We start from the raw sequence: 16,271 nt of genomic DNA, 5'->3' as shown, positions 1-16,271 counted from the left end.
AATATTTAGCTATGATGTATGTCTGCATTGTATTTATTTATTTATTTATTTATATATTTATATATTGTTTTTTGTTAATAATTCATTGTTATTGCCTGTACTGTAAGAAGGTCTATGTATTGTACATTGTTCATACTGTATTTTCTGTTTTTAAATAATAATAATAATAATAATAACAATAAACTTGAAAGCAATGCTTAATATTAACCTGAAGTTTCTGTTACTGTATTAAAACTAAGATAAAGGAATCAGATCTTTAGTGGTTTAAAGTGATATGATGAACTGGAGTTATACTTCCACACTAACTGGACATATACCGTTCTTCCACATTTCAGAAATATAAATCACAATAACTTTTGATTTTTAATACTGACACTGAAAAATGTTATCTCCTTAGAATTGAGAAGCTTTTGTTGTCTGTTTTCAAGTAAAATAAAAATATATAATATAATGTTCACAATCCAAATGAAAAAAATCTGGACTTGTATGGTTCTTCGTCTCAAGGCCTCAATTGTGAAATGAAATAGCTTACTCTGGGCAGTACTAAATAAAAAGTGCAATTTTAATTATCCATTATATTGTCTTCAAATTATTAACATTTTGCATATCTTGGAAGGTGTTTGTAAACTCATGTCCGCAACCATATATATATTTTTTTGTTAATCATAGTCATGAAACATTTACATCTATAGTCAAAATATATTAACCCTCTGATGCATAGTGGTATCTACAATGGACAGATATTTGGAAGCCATTTTGAACCATTTAAGCTGTAGCTTTTAAGATGTAGCACTCAATCACCAACTGGCAAACCCCCAAGTGCTGTCCATGATTCAATTTAATTGTTGTTTTTGTACCTTTTTTTTGGGTTTTGAGATATGACATAATATACGCAGGAATAAGTGTTTTATTATTATATTATTTTATTCTTAGAAAACCAGACAGGTACAACAAATACTTTTCAGCTAAATAGGATGTCAGAAATATGTTTCATCCAGATTTTAAAGGAACCGTATGTAGGATTGTGGCCAAAACTGGTACTGCAATCACTTTCAAAATACTGTAGAACGGTGTATCCCCTCCCACTCCCCCCTGACTCAAGGTTGCCAGCTAAGCTGCAGGAGTAGGCTGCAACAAGGAGCTTCCAACGACAAGTGACGAGTCCTACACAGTAATTTGTTTTTCTTCTGTTAATTATGTTTATGCTTCACAAGAGATGTTTTGCGAAGTAATTATGTATTGCAAAAATTTACAGATGGCGATTAGCCAAATATTTCGTAAAGATGTACTGTAATACCACATTTCAGTCGGAACATAGATTGTTTTCATACCCTGCTAGTGGTGCGATATAAAGCTTTTTATGAACGCATTTAGCACGGCCGACCATGGAAAATCCACTGTGTACGGAAGCAAAGTTAGCCAAACATAGATGAATCTTACCTGTTCACCCTGCTGAAAAAACCAGCATATGCTGGTTAGGTATGTTTTGGTGCTGGGATGCTGGTTTTAGCTGGTATATGCTGGTCCTTTGCTGGTTTATGCTGGTGCCTTGCTGGTTTATGCTGGTCCCTTGCTGGTTTATGCTGGTCCTTAGCTGGTTTATGCTGGTCATGTTGCTGGTCAAAGACCAACATAAACCAGCATTAACCAGCAACATGACCAGCATAAACTAGCTAAGGACCAGCATAAACCAGCAAGGGACCAGCATAAACCAGCAAAGGACCAGCATATACCAGCTAAAACCAGCATCCCAGCACCAAAACATACCTAACCAGCATATGCTGGTTTTTTCAGCAGGGCAGGAGAAAATCAGCAGCGTTGGCGTCTGTCTTCAAATCCTTCTCCGTTTTCAGCCGTCTCCATCTTTCAAAGGCATCTCCTATGCCAATCCTTGTTTTATTTCGGACTTTGTCACGACGTATTTCGGATTTATAACGAGGTCTTTAGGTTTCATAACGTTATACATGTTTTATCTGACACGTTCGTATAGCTGCAGCTGTAACATAGCTGGCAACCCGGATCCCAAAACTCTACTGACTTCGTGATTGGTAGATAGCTGGAGGGTGGAGCCTCAGACCAAAACACAAAATGACAACAATAACATCAGTTGAGGGCTGCAACTTTCACTTTTAAATGACAATATCCTGGCCGGACCACTGTTGTCAGTGATATAAGTATTTGAAATGAACATGATTTCTTATTGTCTAGTGACATGTCAGGGCCATTTTATGATTAACTGAAATAAATTTCTTACATACGGTTCCTTTAACAATCTTTTTTTTGGTATTTTTTTTGTCTGTGCCAGAGAATATATCTGTCCACTATAGTGGACATCATGCACCAAAGGGTATAATTCTGCCTATGGACCCATGTGTAGAATCTGCCTTATTTTGTATATTTTATTAAAAATATAATATAATATAATATAATATAATATAATATAATATAATATAATATAATATAATATAATATAATATAATATAATATAATAGTCTATAATAGTCTTCAGATTTGATAATTTATTTCAATGCTTACAGTCTATATTTACTTATTAGGTCTTATAAAAGTGTAAGCATGTATACTTGTATGCTGTATGAGTGAAGATATGTGTGTGCATGATTGCATTCAAGTGTGTGGTGGGAAGGTGTGTGTGCTTGTGTATGTTTGTATCTGTGTTCACATGTGTATGAATACATACATTTTTTTATGCAGGGATTTGAACTTTTTTATGCAGTTACACATTTTTAAATATGACCCTTGACACTGCCCACTAAGGGGGAGGAGGCTTACCACTAACTGCCCAGTAAGGGTTACCATTTTCATGGTAAAGCAATATTCGATTTCATCCTTTAAAATAATGTATCATTTATGAAGATTTAGAAAAGATGTGATGGAGGAAAGTCAAAATAAAGAGCGCCGATGGGCCCACCAGTGGGCCGGTGGCACTTTTAATGTTCTTATGTGTATTCATACCATTTACTCTTAGTAAATGTTTTAAAAATATTTTTTTAGACCAGTCAATGACTTCTATTAACGCACTATGTATACCGTTGATGCATGGTGTCCACTAAAGTGGACAGATATGTAATGTAACTCCCTCAAAATAAAATATATTTAAAAAAAAAGTTATTGGCATGATTTTTCACTTGTTTAAAAGGAAAACCAAACATGTGAACTTATGGCGAATCACAACCGTGCCGATATACAGCCATATCTCAAGTCTACTTGTGTGATATTGCTCATATACTGTATATATATAACTTTGTGATTTAATAATTCATGCATCAGAGGATTAATATTAACATTTTAATTTAACCATTGTGCAAGACATAATTTATGTTTTATGTTTGTGAACGCAAACCCAGAAAAGGTCAGGTTGTGTGTGTGAATGGTGAAAGGTTCCAGTACAATATGCTGTTATAATTTTTTTTATACAATCACTAGGACACATTTCTCAATACTTGGGTTACATTTTCTAAACTCTTCACACAGCAAACACAACATCAGTCTATGTGTGTTAAACTGTGGATCAATTATTATCGCTTTGACACAAAATGCATTAATTCACATCATCTGTAATATTACATAAATTATTTTATCACTTTGACACAAACACCTACTAGTACTAAACAAGCCAATGTGAACATTTACATATTGTTTTTTAAAATGGTTAAACTTAAGTTCAAAACCTAGCACAGTACAAAAATATATAAGACAGAAACTTATAACACGTCATATATAGGATATATTCTGAATGTAAAAAAAAAAATCAGATACTACCAAAGCAGTTGCATGTAACTGAACATCTTCACAGGTGTTACAGTTTTTACTTTCATTACCATCTATAGAAAAGAGGAAAACTTAGGAATAATTTTGTAATGTTATGTAAATGTGGACCATGTAACTTTACTGCAATTATTTGTAAACATTAAAGAACATCATTCCTGTTTTGTAAAGAAAACATTGTATTGTATTGTATAATGCTATATTGCATTGTATCATGCTACTTGTTGAGTTTTAGGTTAGGTGTTCTGAGTGATAAAGTGTGTTTGTTTAGTGAAAAACTTTGAGCTATGTAAGAATGAGTTGATTTGAGGCATTTATGAAGTGTTTTGGTAGTTTTAGTGCATTTTGAATGTGAAATTAACTGCTATGTCAAGTGGAAAGATGGTTAGGAGAACTGTGTAAAGAGTTTTTTTTTTAATTTTTTTAAAGTGACTTTAGTATTGAGAAATGTGTCCTAGCAATTATAAAAAACTGCACAAGGTCATAAAAACATATTTCATATACATTACCAACCACTGAATAAAAACCTCTGAACCGGTTAATTTGTCTAAATCCAGTATCTATCTGTCTATCTATCTTGTAAATTGGATGTAAAGGATTGTGATATGAAATGGCTAATTCTGGCCAGTACTAAATAACAAAGTGCATTTTTAATTATCCATTATATTTTGATTAAATTATTAACATTTTGCATATTTTGGAAGATGTTTGTAAACTTTCGTCCACAGCCATATAATTATTTGCCAATCATAGTCACAAAAAAATTTGCTTTTATATCCAAAATAAATTAATATTAACATTTTGATTTAATTATTGTGAAACACAAACCTCAGTATGTTGAGTGGACAGTTTAGATTCTTCAGTTTCAGCTTTACTCCTGAATCCTTCAAGTCATTGTTACTCAGGTCCAGCTCTCTTAGGGGGGAGTTTGGTGATTGTAGAACTGAAGCCAAAGGCTCACAGTGCTGATCAGTGAGATTACAGTGTGCTAATCTGAAAAAGGGGGAATCCGGTTAAAAGGCATAATTTATGTTTTGCGTTTGTGAATGCAATACTCTGTTTTAACTCATCCATCATCTCTCATGTTTGTCAAAGGTGAACATTGTTCAAGATATTTTTTGCTTTTCTTTTTAGATTTTAAAAGCACCTTTACAACAGAATTATACTTTATCTTAATCAAGCAGTGTGTCAGATTCATCAATCTTTCAGGGCAGACACTGTTTTTTACCTTGTTTGAGGTTTTGGTACATGGAAAGTATTTAAGAAGTGGCTGGTCTTAGCTTTTATCTTAGATTTACCACTGACCTTGGTTTAGTTTAATTATATCAGTGGTCTCCAGTAATTTAAAATTTTATTTGTTATAAAAATAAATTTTGTAGACTTTGTACTCCAGCTTTCAGTTCATTTATTTTAACTACTGAGTGCAGGGATAAAACCTATTCTCATACTCATAGTAAATTTGGAAATTGCATAGTCATAAATTTAAACATTCCATAATAGCCCTTGGTTATATGCTTTAATGTTTTTACTCCGATAACTAAAACTGAACATACTTGAGTTTTTGCAGGTGGTTGAACAGCTGTACTCCTGATTTTCCCGGGCGATTGCTGCTCAGATCCAGCTCTCTCAGGTGTGAGGGGTTTGAACTCAGAACTGATGCCAGAGCAGCACAACCTCCTTCTTTAATCTTACAGTCAGACAGTCTACAACAACAACAACAACAACAACAACATGATCATTTTAGTTTGACTCATATTTAAAGATTTTATTTCTAGAATTTGAAATGTAGCAACAGGGACAAGGGATGTCAAAAAAGTCAAAACATCAAATACATTGACTTTTTTAAAGGATTCAGATTGAAACAAATCTTGAAAATAGGTTGCTCAAAGAAACAAAATATTCTGAATTTGGATTAGATCATACAATTTTAAACTGGATCAAAACCTCATGTCAATCAAAACGTTTTAGTAAGATTGGATTAAAAAAATGGATTATTCTGATCCCAACAGAAGAATTTCAAGAACAAAATGTCCCCTGCCATCCCCTATGTTATATTATATTCTCCTGTCTCATATCATATACACAGAAATGTAAAGGTATTCACAGCAACACTTCAAAATAAAAGTTTGGTTTAACTTGAGATTGTGGAAGAAATACATTACTATTGTTCAGTAGAATGTACATACTTCTGCTAGGAGTGTGCAATATGACAATCTTTGATCATGGACGATAGAAATGTCTCCACAATCTTTTTTTGCAGAAATATCATAGTATCATCCTATTCTATAAGCTGCAGTTCTGGAACCTCCATCTTCCAATACGACGGAACATACATTAACATCAGTGTTAACTCAATGGAAGGATTACACCTACAGGACACAGAGTGTAATCAGTGGATTCAGATTAGTGATATGATATTTTTGCCATATCACCCACCCCTAGACAGTTGTGTCAACCAACTATTATGGAAGTGGCCTGAGTTTTTGTGACATCACAGAGACAATATGATGAGAATGGCTTGATTTGAAAAAGGGGATATTACTTATTAATATTAAAAAATACCACTGGGTGGATTTTATCATTATGGGGTGGTTGTGTACACACACTGTCAACAAACATTTATGTTCAAACATAAGTATAAATATTTAAACCTGCTGTAAACTAAAATACAGATTTAAATGTTTTTGCCAAAATAAAAGCTTTAGCGTTTAACATTTGAAAGACAAAAATTTACAAACATTAGTATTGTAACTTGATCAAGATCAAAATGGCGCTGTGGATGGCAGCCTCTGGCGCCAATCAAACACTTCAGGGTACGCAGGAGGGGAAATCACGCCGTGCACTTGTGAAGTTTTGTCAGCATGGATTCAGGATGCCGCTGCCCAGCATACATCTGGCAAATTTCTGCTCTCTACCTAACAAAACGGATGAACTCCTTCTGCTCTCCAGGACAAATAAGGATTTCTCACATTCTGTTGCTCTGTGTTTCACAGAAACCTGGCTAAACAAGGCTATACCGGACAGCGCGATTCATCTACTGGGATATCAGCTGTTTAGAGGAGACCGCGACACAGAATCAACGGGGAAACTGCATGGCAACGGGACATGCTTTTACATCAATGAGAGATGGTGTACAGATGTAAAAGTGTTAAAGAAGATGTGCTATTCTGATCTTGATGTGCTTTTCATAAATTGTAGGCCATTTGATTCGGCGCAAGTGTTTTGCTCGTTTATTCTCGTGAGTGTGTACGTAAGCCTGGCCGATCACAAAATCAGAACAACAACACTCCATTTTAATAATTCTTGGGGATGTTAATAAAGCAAATCTCTCACGTGAAGTGCCAAAATACAGACAGCAAGTTACATGTCCCACCAGAGACAGTAATATATTGGATCACTGTTACACAACAATTTAAGAAGCATATCATTCCGTCCCACGGGCAGCTCTGGGGCCCTCTGATCACTGTCTCGTCCATCTTATACCAACCTACGGGCAAAAACTTAAATCTGCTAAACCTTTAGTTAAGACTGTAAAACGATGGACCAACAAAACAGAACAGGTCTTACAATCCTGTTTTAATTTGACTGATTTTTTTTTTTTTTTTTTGGCCAACAAATATACTATTTAAAGGTGATACATCAAAGGTCAACATACATGACAGTAAACCTGATTTGTGCTTGTGAGTGTGTTTGTGTGGTAACTTTGTTGAGGTTGGAAGTATATAAACAATGGAACATGTAGAAAAGTACAACCGACATAATAATAATAAACAATAACCAAAATAATAATAACAATAGTATTAGTCACAAAAGTAAGAGGATGGAGGGTGTGGATGATATTCATAATAGAAACAGTAGTAGTAATAATGATTAACTCAATTCATTGTAAATGAGTGAGTTCTTAAAGGGTGAGGAAAATGATAAATGGCAGAAATAATAATAATAATAATAATAATAATAATAATAATAATAGTAGAAATAATAACATTTTTGATAAACTCCTTTAATCAATAATGAGGGGGGTTTGAGGATCAAGAAGAGGACAATTATAATTATAATATATTAATTTAATAATTTATAAGATATAAAAATAGAAAAAAATAATATTTATCTTTTTTATAAGTAAAATGAGGTGTGTATTTGATGAAGTTGTATGGTTGGGGGTGGCTGCAGACAAAGCAGGTCAGCTTATTTATGATTGTTGATAGTTTATGAGAGTTCATCAAAATGATTGTAATTCTGATGGTGGCTTTAGACAAAAAGTGGTGAGTGGATTCATGAAGCTTATGAGGAAGCTTATGAGAGATAACCAAGAGGGGTGTAATTCAGATGTATTTTTTGACATTGAAGTGAACTGGTTATCCTTGGACATGTACTCTATTAGTAGGTTTTCCAAAATGCAATACTTATAGTATTCCTTGATTTCCAGTTTATGAGGATAGTTTTCTTGGCGATAGTCAGAGCCACTAAGAGCAACTGAGTGTTTATATTATTTAAGTTGGTTAATGATATGTTGCCTAGTAAACAGAGGGAGTGAGATAGTGGGATGTGACATCCCAAAAGGTTTGATAGTGAGCCATTTATGTTTTCCCAAAATGTTTTAATTGAGGTACAATGCCAAATGGTGTGAAAATAGGTGTCTGGAGTGTTTTGTGTACAATGAGCGCATATTTCTAAAGTAAAACCCATTTTGAATAATTTGCAAGTTAGATGATATCTATGAAGTACTTTATACTGTATAACTTGCAGGTTGGCAATCTTCGTCATGAAGTAGATATTTTTGCAGATTTGCGTCCAGAAAGTAGCATCGGGAGTAATGGAGAAGTCTGATTCCCATTTTGTGTTTGGTAGGCTCAATGTGTTGTCTGATTTTGATATTAACCTGTATAATTTGGAGAGTACTTTTTTAAAGGAAGATATATTAATTAGCTCTAATGATTGAATCTAGTGATTTAAACCAGGTAAGGGTGGGTGGCTGTAAGATAAAATAAATAAAATAAATAAAATAATGTATACAAACACAAAAAATAAATAAAATAAATAAATAAAATAAAACTAGAGATAACGAAATATCATTCACCAATGTCAAATATAAATAAAAACACATTGGAATTCAAATAACAGTCATTATTACATACTATTCCACTTCATCTATTTGCAAATTGCATAAAAGGGGACCACACCTTTTTAAAGACCTCTGCTTTACCTCTTATTGCATATGTTAATTTTTCAAGTGCAAGGTTATCAGACATTTCTTTAATCCACTGTGAAAGAACAGGTCTCTGGATGTTTATCCATACTAAAGCAATCACACGTTTAGCTTGTATTAAACTAAAATCTATGAGCTTCTTTTTGCTTGCATTTACTGACAAATTTTCAGGATATATATGCAATAAACACAACTTTGATTCCATAGGAATATGTTCTCCTGTCATTTCACAAACCACATCAAGAACCTCCTTCCAGTACTTTTGCAGCTCTCTGCACTCCCACATACAATGAAGCAATGTACCAATTTCATCTTTTGTACAGATGTACAGATATCTGGAATGTTAGGATTAATCCTATGTAATTTGACAGGGGTCATATATGTTCTCATCATCCATTTGTATTGTAGTATTCTGCATCTAGTATTGATAGATTGGGTTTGAGCCAAAAGACATGCTCCCATTCCTCAACAGTGATATCCACCTGTAAGTCTCTTTTCCATGCTGAAACGTATGATTGGGAGCCTTCCTTTAGTCCAGTCAGTAATGTCTTATAAAACAAGGATAGCATTCCTCTATCGTTAATGTGATTTAAAGTAATTTGTTCTAATATAGAGAGTTGGGGTTCTGAATAGGTTTTAATTCTTGAATATATATAACTTCTAACTTGAAGGTATTTAAAAAAATGTTTTGGTGGAAGATTATATTTTATAGCTAACTGCTGGAAAGTCATGAGTGTACCTCCTTCATATAGGTTTTTTACCATACATAACCCTTTCATCTGCCAGTTTTTAAACCCCATGTCACTTCTTCCAGGTATAAAATAATTATTGCCCCATATTGGTGAGAAGGGGGAAATGAATATTGTCTCCTCCAAAAAGGAATGGGCCTCATGCCAAACAGATAGGGTATACGTCCCGCTATGGAAATGGGCATTGTGTTCCATTTGTCCATAGATTCTATAACTCCCTTCAGTAAAGGATCATAATTTAAGGGGACTATATTATCCATATCAGGTGTTATTTTAATCCCTAGATATGTGAAACCCCCAGATTCATTGGTAAATTGTGTATGAGTCAAAGGGGCTTTTCTCTCTTGATCATTTAGTAATAACAGAATACTTTTACTATTATTGACTTTATAGCCAGAGAATCTTCCAAATTTTTCTATAATATTTGTAAGTGCGGGAATGGAGTTCTTCAAATTAGTTAGAAATAGAACAATGTCATCCGCGAACAGAGATATATGATGATCCCTCTCTCCTATCTTCATACCCTTTATGTCTGGACTTCTTCAAATTGTCATGGCCAAGGGTTCAATTGCAAATAAAAACAATAAAGGTGATAAAGGGCACCCTTGCCTTGTACCTCTAGCCAAAATAAATAACTTTGAAATATTATTATTTGTTATGACTTGGGCTACCGGTTCATTGTATAAAAGTTTAAGCCATTTTAAACATTTAGTTCCTAATCCAAATCATTTAAGTGTCTCAAACAAATAATTCCACTCAATTCTGTCAAATGCTTTTTCAGCATCTAAAGACAGAATTGCATGGTCTTTAGCATTTTGTTTTTTATATAATATATTTAGAACTCTACGAGTATTATTAAAGGCTTGTCTACCAAGAACAAATCCATTCTGATCATCCATTATTAATTTTGGTATATGAATTTCAATCCTTTTAGCTAAAGCTTTACATAATATTTTAGTATCACAGGACATGAGTGAGATAGGCCGATAAGATGCTCTATCTGTTGGGGATTTGCCTGGTTTTAACACGAGAGTAATTAGTGCAGACCTTAGTGAGGGGGGCAAAATTCCAGTTTCATATGATTCAGTATACATTTCCAGAAGGTGGGGCATTAGTCTTCTAGAAAAGGTCTTATAAATCTCAATTGGCAAGCCATCCGGCCCCGGTGCCTTTCCACTACTCATACTTTGCACTGCATCCACCAGTTCTTCGATACTTAAATTGTTTTCCAGACCTAATTTCGCTTCATCTGCCAACTGGGGATATTGAAGTTCATCCAAAAAACTGTTTTGATCTACTAATGTGTCCAAACATTCAGAAATATAAAAGTTTTCATAATATAATTTAAAAGCATTATTAATTTCCAATGGATCTGACGATATTTGTCCATCATCTAGCAAAATAGAATTTATAGTCCTATTTGTTTGTATCTTTTTTATTCTCCAAGCCAGTAGTTTTCCAGGTTGATCATAGTAAGACTGTTTTAACCACATCAAGTTTTTGGCTATTTTATTGCTAGTCAGCTCATTGTACTGTGCTTTTAATGAAAGTAGCTTTTTTTTTTTTTTTTTTTGTTCTCGGGGTCGTCATTATCAAAAACTTGTAATTCCAATTCTTTAATTTGATGCTCGAGGTCCCCCAATTTTTTATAATATTCTTTGGATTTACTTCTTGTGTAGCTCATTATTTCACCTCTTACATAAGCTTTAAAGGCTTCCCATTTTGTTGAAGCGCTTGTCTGATTTGTACTGATACTAAAATATTCTTCTATTCTTTTGCCCATGAAGTCTACAAATTTAGAACTTTGGAGCCAACTTGTTTGGAATCTAAATCTAAATGGAGTAGGTTTTAAGTTACTAAACTGTATTATAAGTGATATTGGAGCGTGGTCAGACAGTAAAATACTATCGTACCAGCATCTGTCTATTTGACACAACAGAGTGCTAGAGACTAGAAAATAATCAATCCTTGAGTAGGTTTTGTGGGTATTTGAAAAACATGAGTATTATTTTTTATTAGGATTCAAATGTCTCCAGACCTCTGTTAAATTTATATCTTTTATAAAGTTTTTAATTATTTTCCTTGATTTCTGATGGGTGCTGTCTGTGCCTGTAGAACGATCAAGCTGTGTATCCAGTACACAATTAAAATCCCCTCCGATTACATATTGTCCAGAGAATGTTGATATTGTATAGAAAAGGTTCTGATAGAAAGAGGGATCATCTTCATTGGGAGCATATATACTTATTAGGGTTACTTGTGTGTTCGCGATCAAACCATTAAGAATTATAAATCTACCCCGCGGATCAACATGTTGTTTATGTAGCTGAAAGGGAACCAATTTATGAATAAGTATCATAACCCCCCCGAGCATGAGAGGTATATGGAGCGGAGAAAACTTGTCCTGCCCACCTTTTTGAAACTCGACTTGTGTCTTCTCTCGACAGATGGGTTTCTTGTAAAAATAATATGTTAACCTTCAGTTGCTTTATCCTATCTAATACCTGCTTCAATTTGACTATCTTATTCAATCCCCTTACATTCCAACTACTAAGTTTTATCTCCAACATAGATATTTAAGCTTAAATTGTGTGGAATAAGGAATCTCTGTATCCAATAATTTGACTGTTTGTTTAAAGAAAGACTACACACAAAAAAACAAAACAAAACAAAATATATATATATATATATATATATATATATATATATATATACACACACACACACACACACACACACACACACACACACACACACACACACAATACCTAAACAAAGAACTGTGCATTTCCCTGAACATCCTGCACAAATAGAACCCCTGTTCTAAACTTTGGTTATGGAAAACAATAGATCCACAATATGTGGAGCAACCCTATATGAATGTGTAGCCAACTTGAAAACGCTACAAATAATAGGAATTAACCAAAAACGTTACCCTTATTAAGGAGAAAAGAAAGATGAGAAGTAAAACATTAAAACAAGAAAAAAAAAAGAAATCTGAAATTTACAAATCTGTACCTGTATAATTAAAGATTTAAGACAGCCAGGTTCAGTTTTCAATGTTTTGGCAGGGGAGGTCAAAAGGAGTAATGTCAGTAATTTTCCTTTTGGAAATTAACCAGTATGTTAGCTTAAATGTTTATCCATTTAGCTTCATTCACGTGGTGGGTTTTCAGCTCCCGAATGAACTCCTCCACTTCTAAAACGGTTTTGAAGATTTGTCGCTTGTCTGCATGGGTCACTATCAAGTGAGCAGGATAGAGCATTCCGTACCTGATGTCCATGGATTTCAGCTGGGCTTTTACTCCATCAAAGCAGCGTTGGCGTTGACGAGTCTCCGCTGACAGGTCCGGGAACAGGTTAACTCGCTGATCTCCGTAACGTAGCTCTTTTAATTTCCTGGCCGCTCTTAGTGTTATTTCACGATCTTTATAGTTCAGAAACTTCATCACTATTGGCCTGGGACGATTCGCGTTGATTTGGCCCACCCGGTGAGCCCGTTCAATTATAGGAGTTGTGGAACAGCTATCTGTCAAAACTTTGGGGAGCCAGTCCTCCAGAAAAGCGCATGCGTCTGAGCCCTCTGCTTTTTCAGGTAGGCCGACCATTTTTACATTTGAACGGCGCTCGCGATCTTCCAGGTCTTGAATCTTGTTGGTTAATGTCTCGACCGTCTGCTCCAGCCTTCTGCCGGATTGTAGTAACATCCTCCTCCGTTTGCGATATTCTGTCCTCGGCCTCGCCGATTCTTTTGGAATGTGACATAAGCTCTGCTTTAAAACCATTAATGGCTTCAAGCATATCGGACGACTGCTTAGTCATGTCATCTCTTAATGACTGGATAGCAGAGAGAATTGAGTTTGTGGAGTCATTCTCATTAGCGTCCGTCTGCTCGCTAGCTGTTAGCTTGCTTGCTTGTTCCCCGTTGCCAAAGCCAGTTTGTGACTGAGATCTCAGCTGTTGCCCCGGCTTTATGTTTTTTGGTGGCATAGTCGGATGCAGGGTTATTCCTTTTAGTTTTTTACCGTTTGTGGGTACGTTTTGGTCACTTTGTAAGATTAATTTTAAGAAAGTTAGCATCAGCTCAAATCAGCGTGACCTATGGCTGCGCGCCATAACCGGAAGTCACTGAAGAGCCCCATTTGTGGAGTATTCAAAGATAACAGTTTTGCTTGTCTTTCTTCTTGAAGTTCTTCTTTAATCAATAAACTAAAGTCTGGAAAAAAATTAAATTCTGTGTTTTCTTCGATACACATCTCCTTCAGAACCATCTTAACTGGACCAGGGAGTGCAGCTTCCAGTTCCTCAAGCACTCGCTTGGCGAGACGTACAGATCTGAAACCCACTTTTTGAGCAAGATTTTCAGCTTTTATCCATCCATCTTTTTCCCTTAAGTCCCGAAGTGTAGATATTCCAGCAGAATTCAATCTTGTCCTTATGGTCACAGAGTTCAACAACTCACCAGGGAAAAGTGGGTTAAGAAAAAGGGGCTCATTTAACAGTGACAGATTCGGTTTTGACCAATCTCTTGATACAGAAAACTATTTCCATAGGTCCAAAACATTGAGATAAAAAGAGTTAAGACCACTTAAAGAAGTTCTCTCTAGGGCCATAATAAATAACTGTCTGTCCAGCCCCATTCGTCCAGCCTTGCATAACAGACCACATGCTAAATCCATCCATCCACAATGCTGATGGTACAAAAGACGCTGAACGGCCTACAGTTTAAAGGCCACCACTCTAGCCCGAATATCTATCAGTCCTTGACCACCTTCTTGAACTGGCAGATAAAGAGCAGCACCTCTCAGCCAATGCTGACCAGACCAAAAAAAGTCCACAAGTAGTCTTTGAATTTCCTGGATTAGCATCGCTGGTGGATCACCAACCATCAGCTTGTGCCACAACATTGATGCAATAAGATTATTAACAATCAGAACTCTTCCCCTATATGATAACTGGGGTAGCATCCATTTCCAACTAGACAACCTAGCACAGACCTTCTCCAACAAACACTCCCAATTTTTCTTTTTATACTCATATACCTTTTTATACATTTTATACCCTTCATTTTTACATTTATGGGATTTTAAAATAGCCAACTTTGCCTGTCCCAATAAAAAATTACCAAGTGTGCACTGTGCTTTCAGTTCTTTCTTGTAATTCACACCCAAAATAAACATATTTTTTGTAAAGATAAAACCAAGCTTAATAAATATTTTATCCAACAATTCAAACAAAGTGATCAATCTTAAACAATCACAAAAAAGATGAAAAACAGTATCAAGGATATTACAAAAAGGACATGCAGGTAAAACCGACACATTAAATTTTGACACAAAACTATCTGTTGCCACAGCACAATGAAGTACTCTCCATTGGAGGTCTCCAGACCTCTTGGGAATAGGGGGCTTATACAAACATCTCCATGATGGAGTTATTTCTAATGAAACTGATTGATATTCTCTCCATTTAGTGTCAATGCATCTTTTCAATTGAGTATAGAACAGAGATTTCACACACATAAAGTACAATATCTTTTTATCAACATTGTGAAACGATACGTCTTTAAAACCTTTCAATAAAGTATTATTTGGATCTTCATCCAAATCAAAAGTTACATTAACTCTAAGATCTGGGAAAAACAAAACTCTCTCACCATTCTCAATAAAATTGTTTACATAGGTCAAAAAAGACTGGGGTAAAGATTTTTTAAGATCCCGAATTATCTCCTCAACATATCTCACTGATCTAAGCCCAACTTTATTAGCTATTGATTTAGCTGCATGCCATTTACCTTTTGTAAGATCAATTAAATCTTTTACAGTAGCTATTCCTGTTTTTAGAAACTTATCAATTATCGAAGTCGAAATAGAAGAAAAATTAACAAAAAATCTGAAAATTCTGGCTTAATTTTTTTTTTTATTTCTTAATTTTAAAACAGAACAAAAGCATCATCATCATCATCATCATAATACAATCAAATCGTTTGTAATTTCTCTTTTTTTTCTCTCTTTCGGTTAGTATTTGGATTTGCTGTTAGTTATATCCTCTGGGTCTGAGTGCAGTTGTTGTAGACAGATTAATCCTAATAAACATGCTGCTACAACTGAACCCATTACATTAAAATACTTAAAACTGTGTATTTCTATAACTTCGGCAGCGTGCAGATCCTCCTTTATGTCAGAACTGTGGCGAAGGCAGCGCGGACAATCGCCTAGCTCGCTCACATGTAATCATATATTTTCTATAACGGGAAAATCATATCGTTTTTATGACATAATATGTCGTTTTAACAAGACAAGATCTCCGTTTCCTATTGTGCTTTGCCAGAAAGTGTCACAAATGAACAGAAACAAAAGTCAGAATTGCGAGATATAAAGTCGCAATTGCGAGAAAACAAGTCAGAATTCTCGCAATTCTGACTTTATAACTCGCAATTGCGACTTTATATCTCGCAATTCTGACTTTATAACTCGCAATTCTGAGAAAAAAAAGTTGCAATATTTTTTATTTTTTTTTTATTCAGT

At 34.7% G+C, this 16,271-nt stretch overlaps 1 protein-coding gene across 1 annotated transcript in view; it reads right to left on the bottom strand.

Moving 5' to 3' along the window:
• The window catches only part of LOC141337880 (uncharacterized), a 128,380-nt gene that overhangs the window by 13,187 nt on the left and 98,922 nt on the right, over positions 1 to 16,271 (bottom strand). The window contains exons 9-10 of the mRNA XM_073843461.1: positions 5,340 to 5,489; positions 4,615 to 4,779 (exon numbers count right to left, since the gene is read on the bottom strand). Coding sequence (XP_073699562.1) covers positions 4,615 to 4,779; positions 5,340 to 5,489 — 315 coding nt within the window. The remainder of the gene's footprint in view (positions 1 to 4,614; positions 4,780 to 5,339; positions 5,490 to 16,271) is intronic.

The sequence above is a fragment of the Garra rufa genome, chromosome 1, assembly GCF_049309525.1.
Source record: "Garra rufa chromosome 1, GarRuf1.0, whole genome shotgun sequence".
In the NCBI taxonomy this organism is placed as follows: domain Eukaryota; kingdom Metazoa; phylum Chordata; class Actinopteri; order Cypriniformes; family Cyprinidae; genus Garra; species Garra rufa.
The sequence above is the reverse complement of the archived record's forward strand: the minus strand, read 5'-3'. Positions and strand labels throughout refer to the sequence as shown.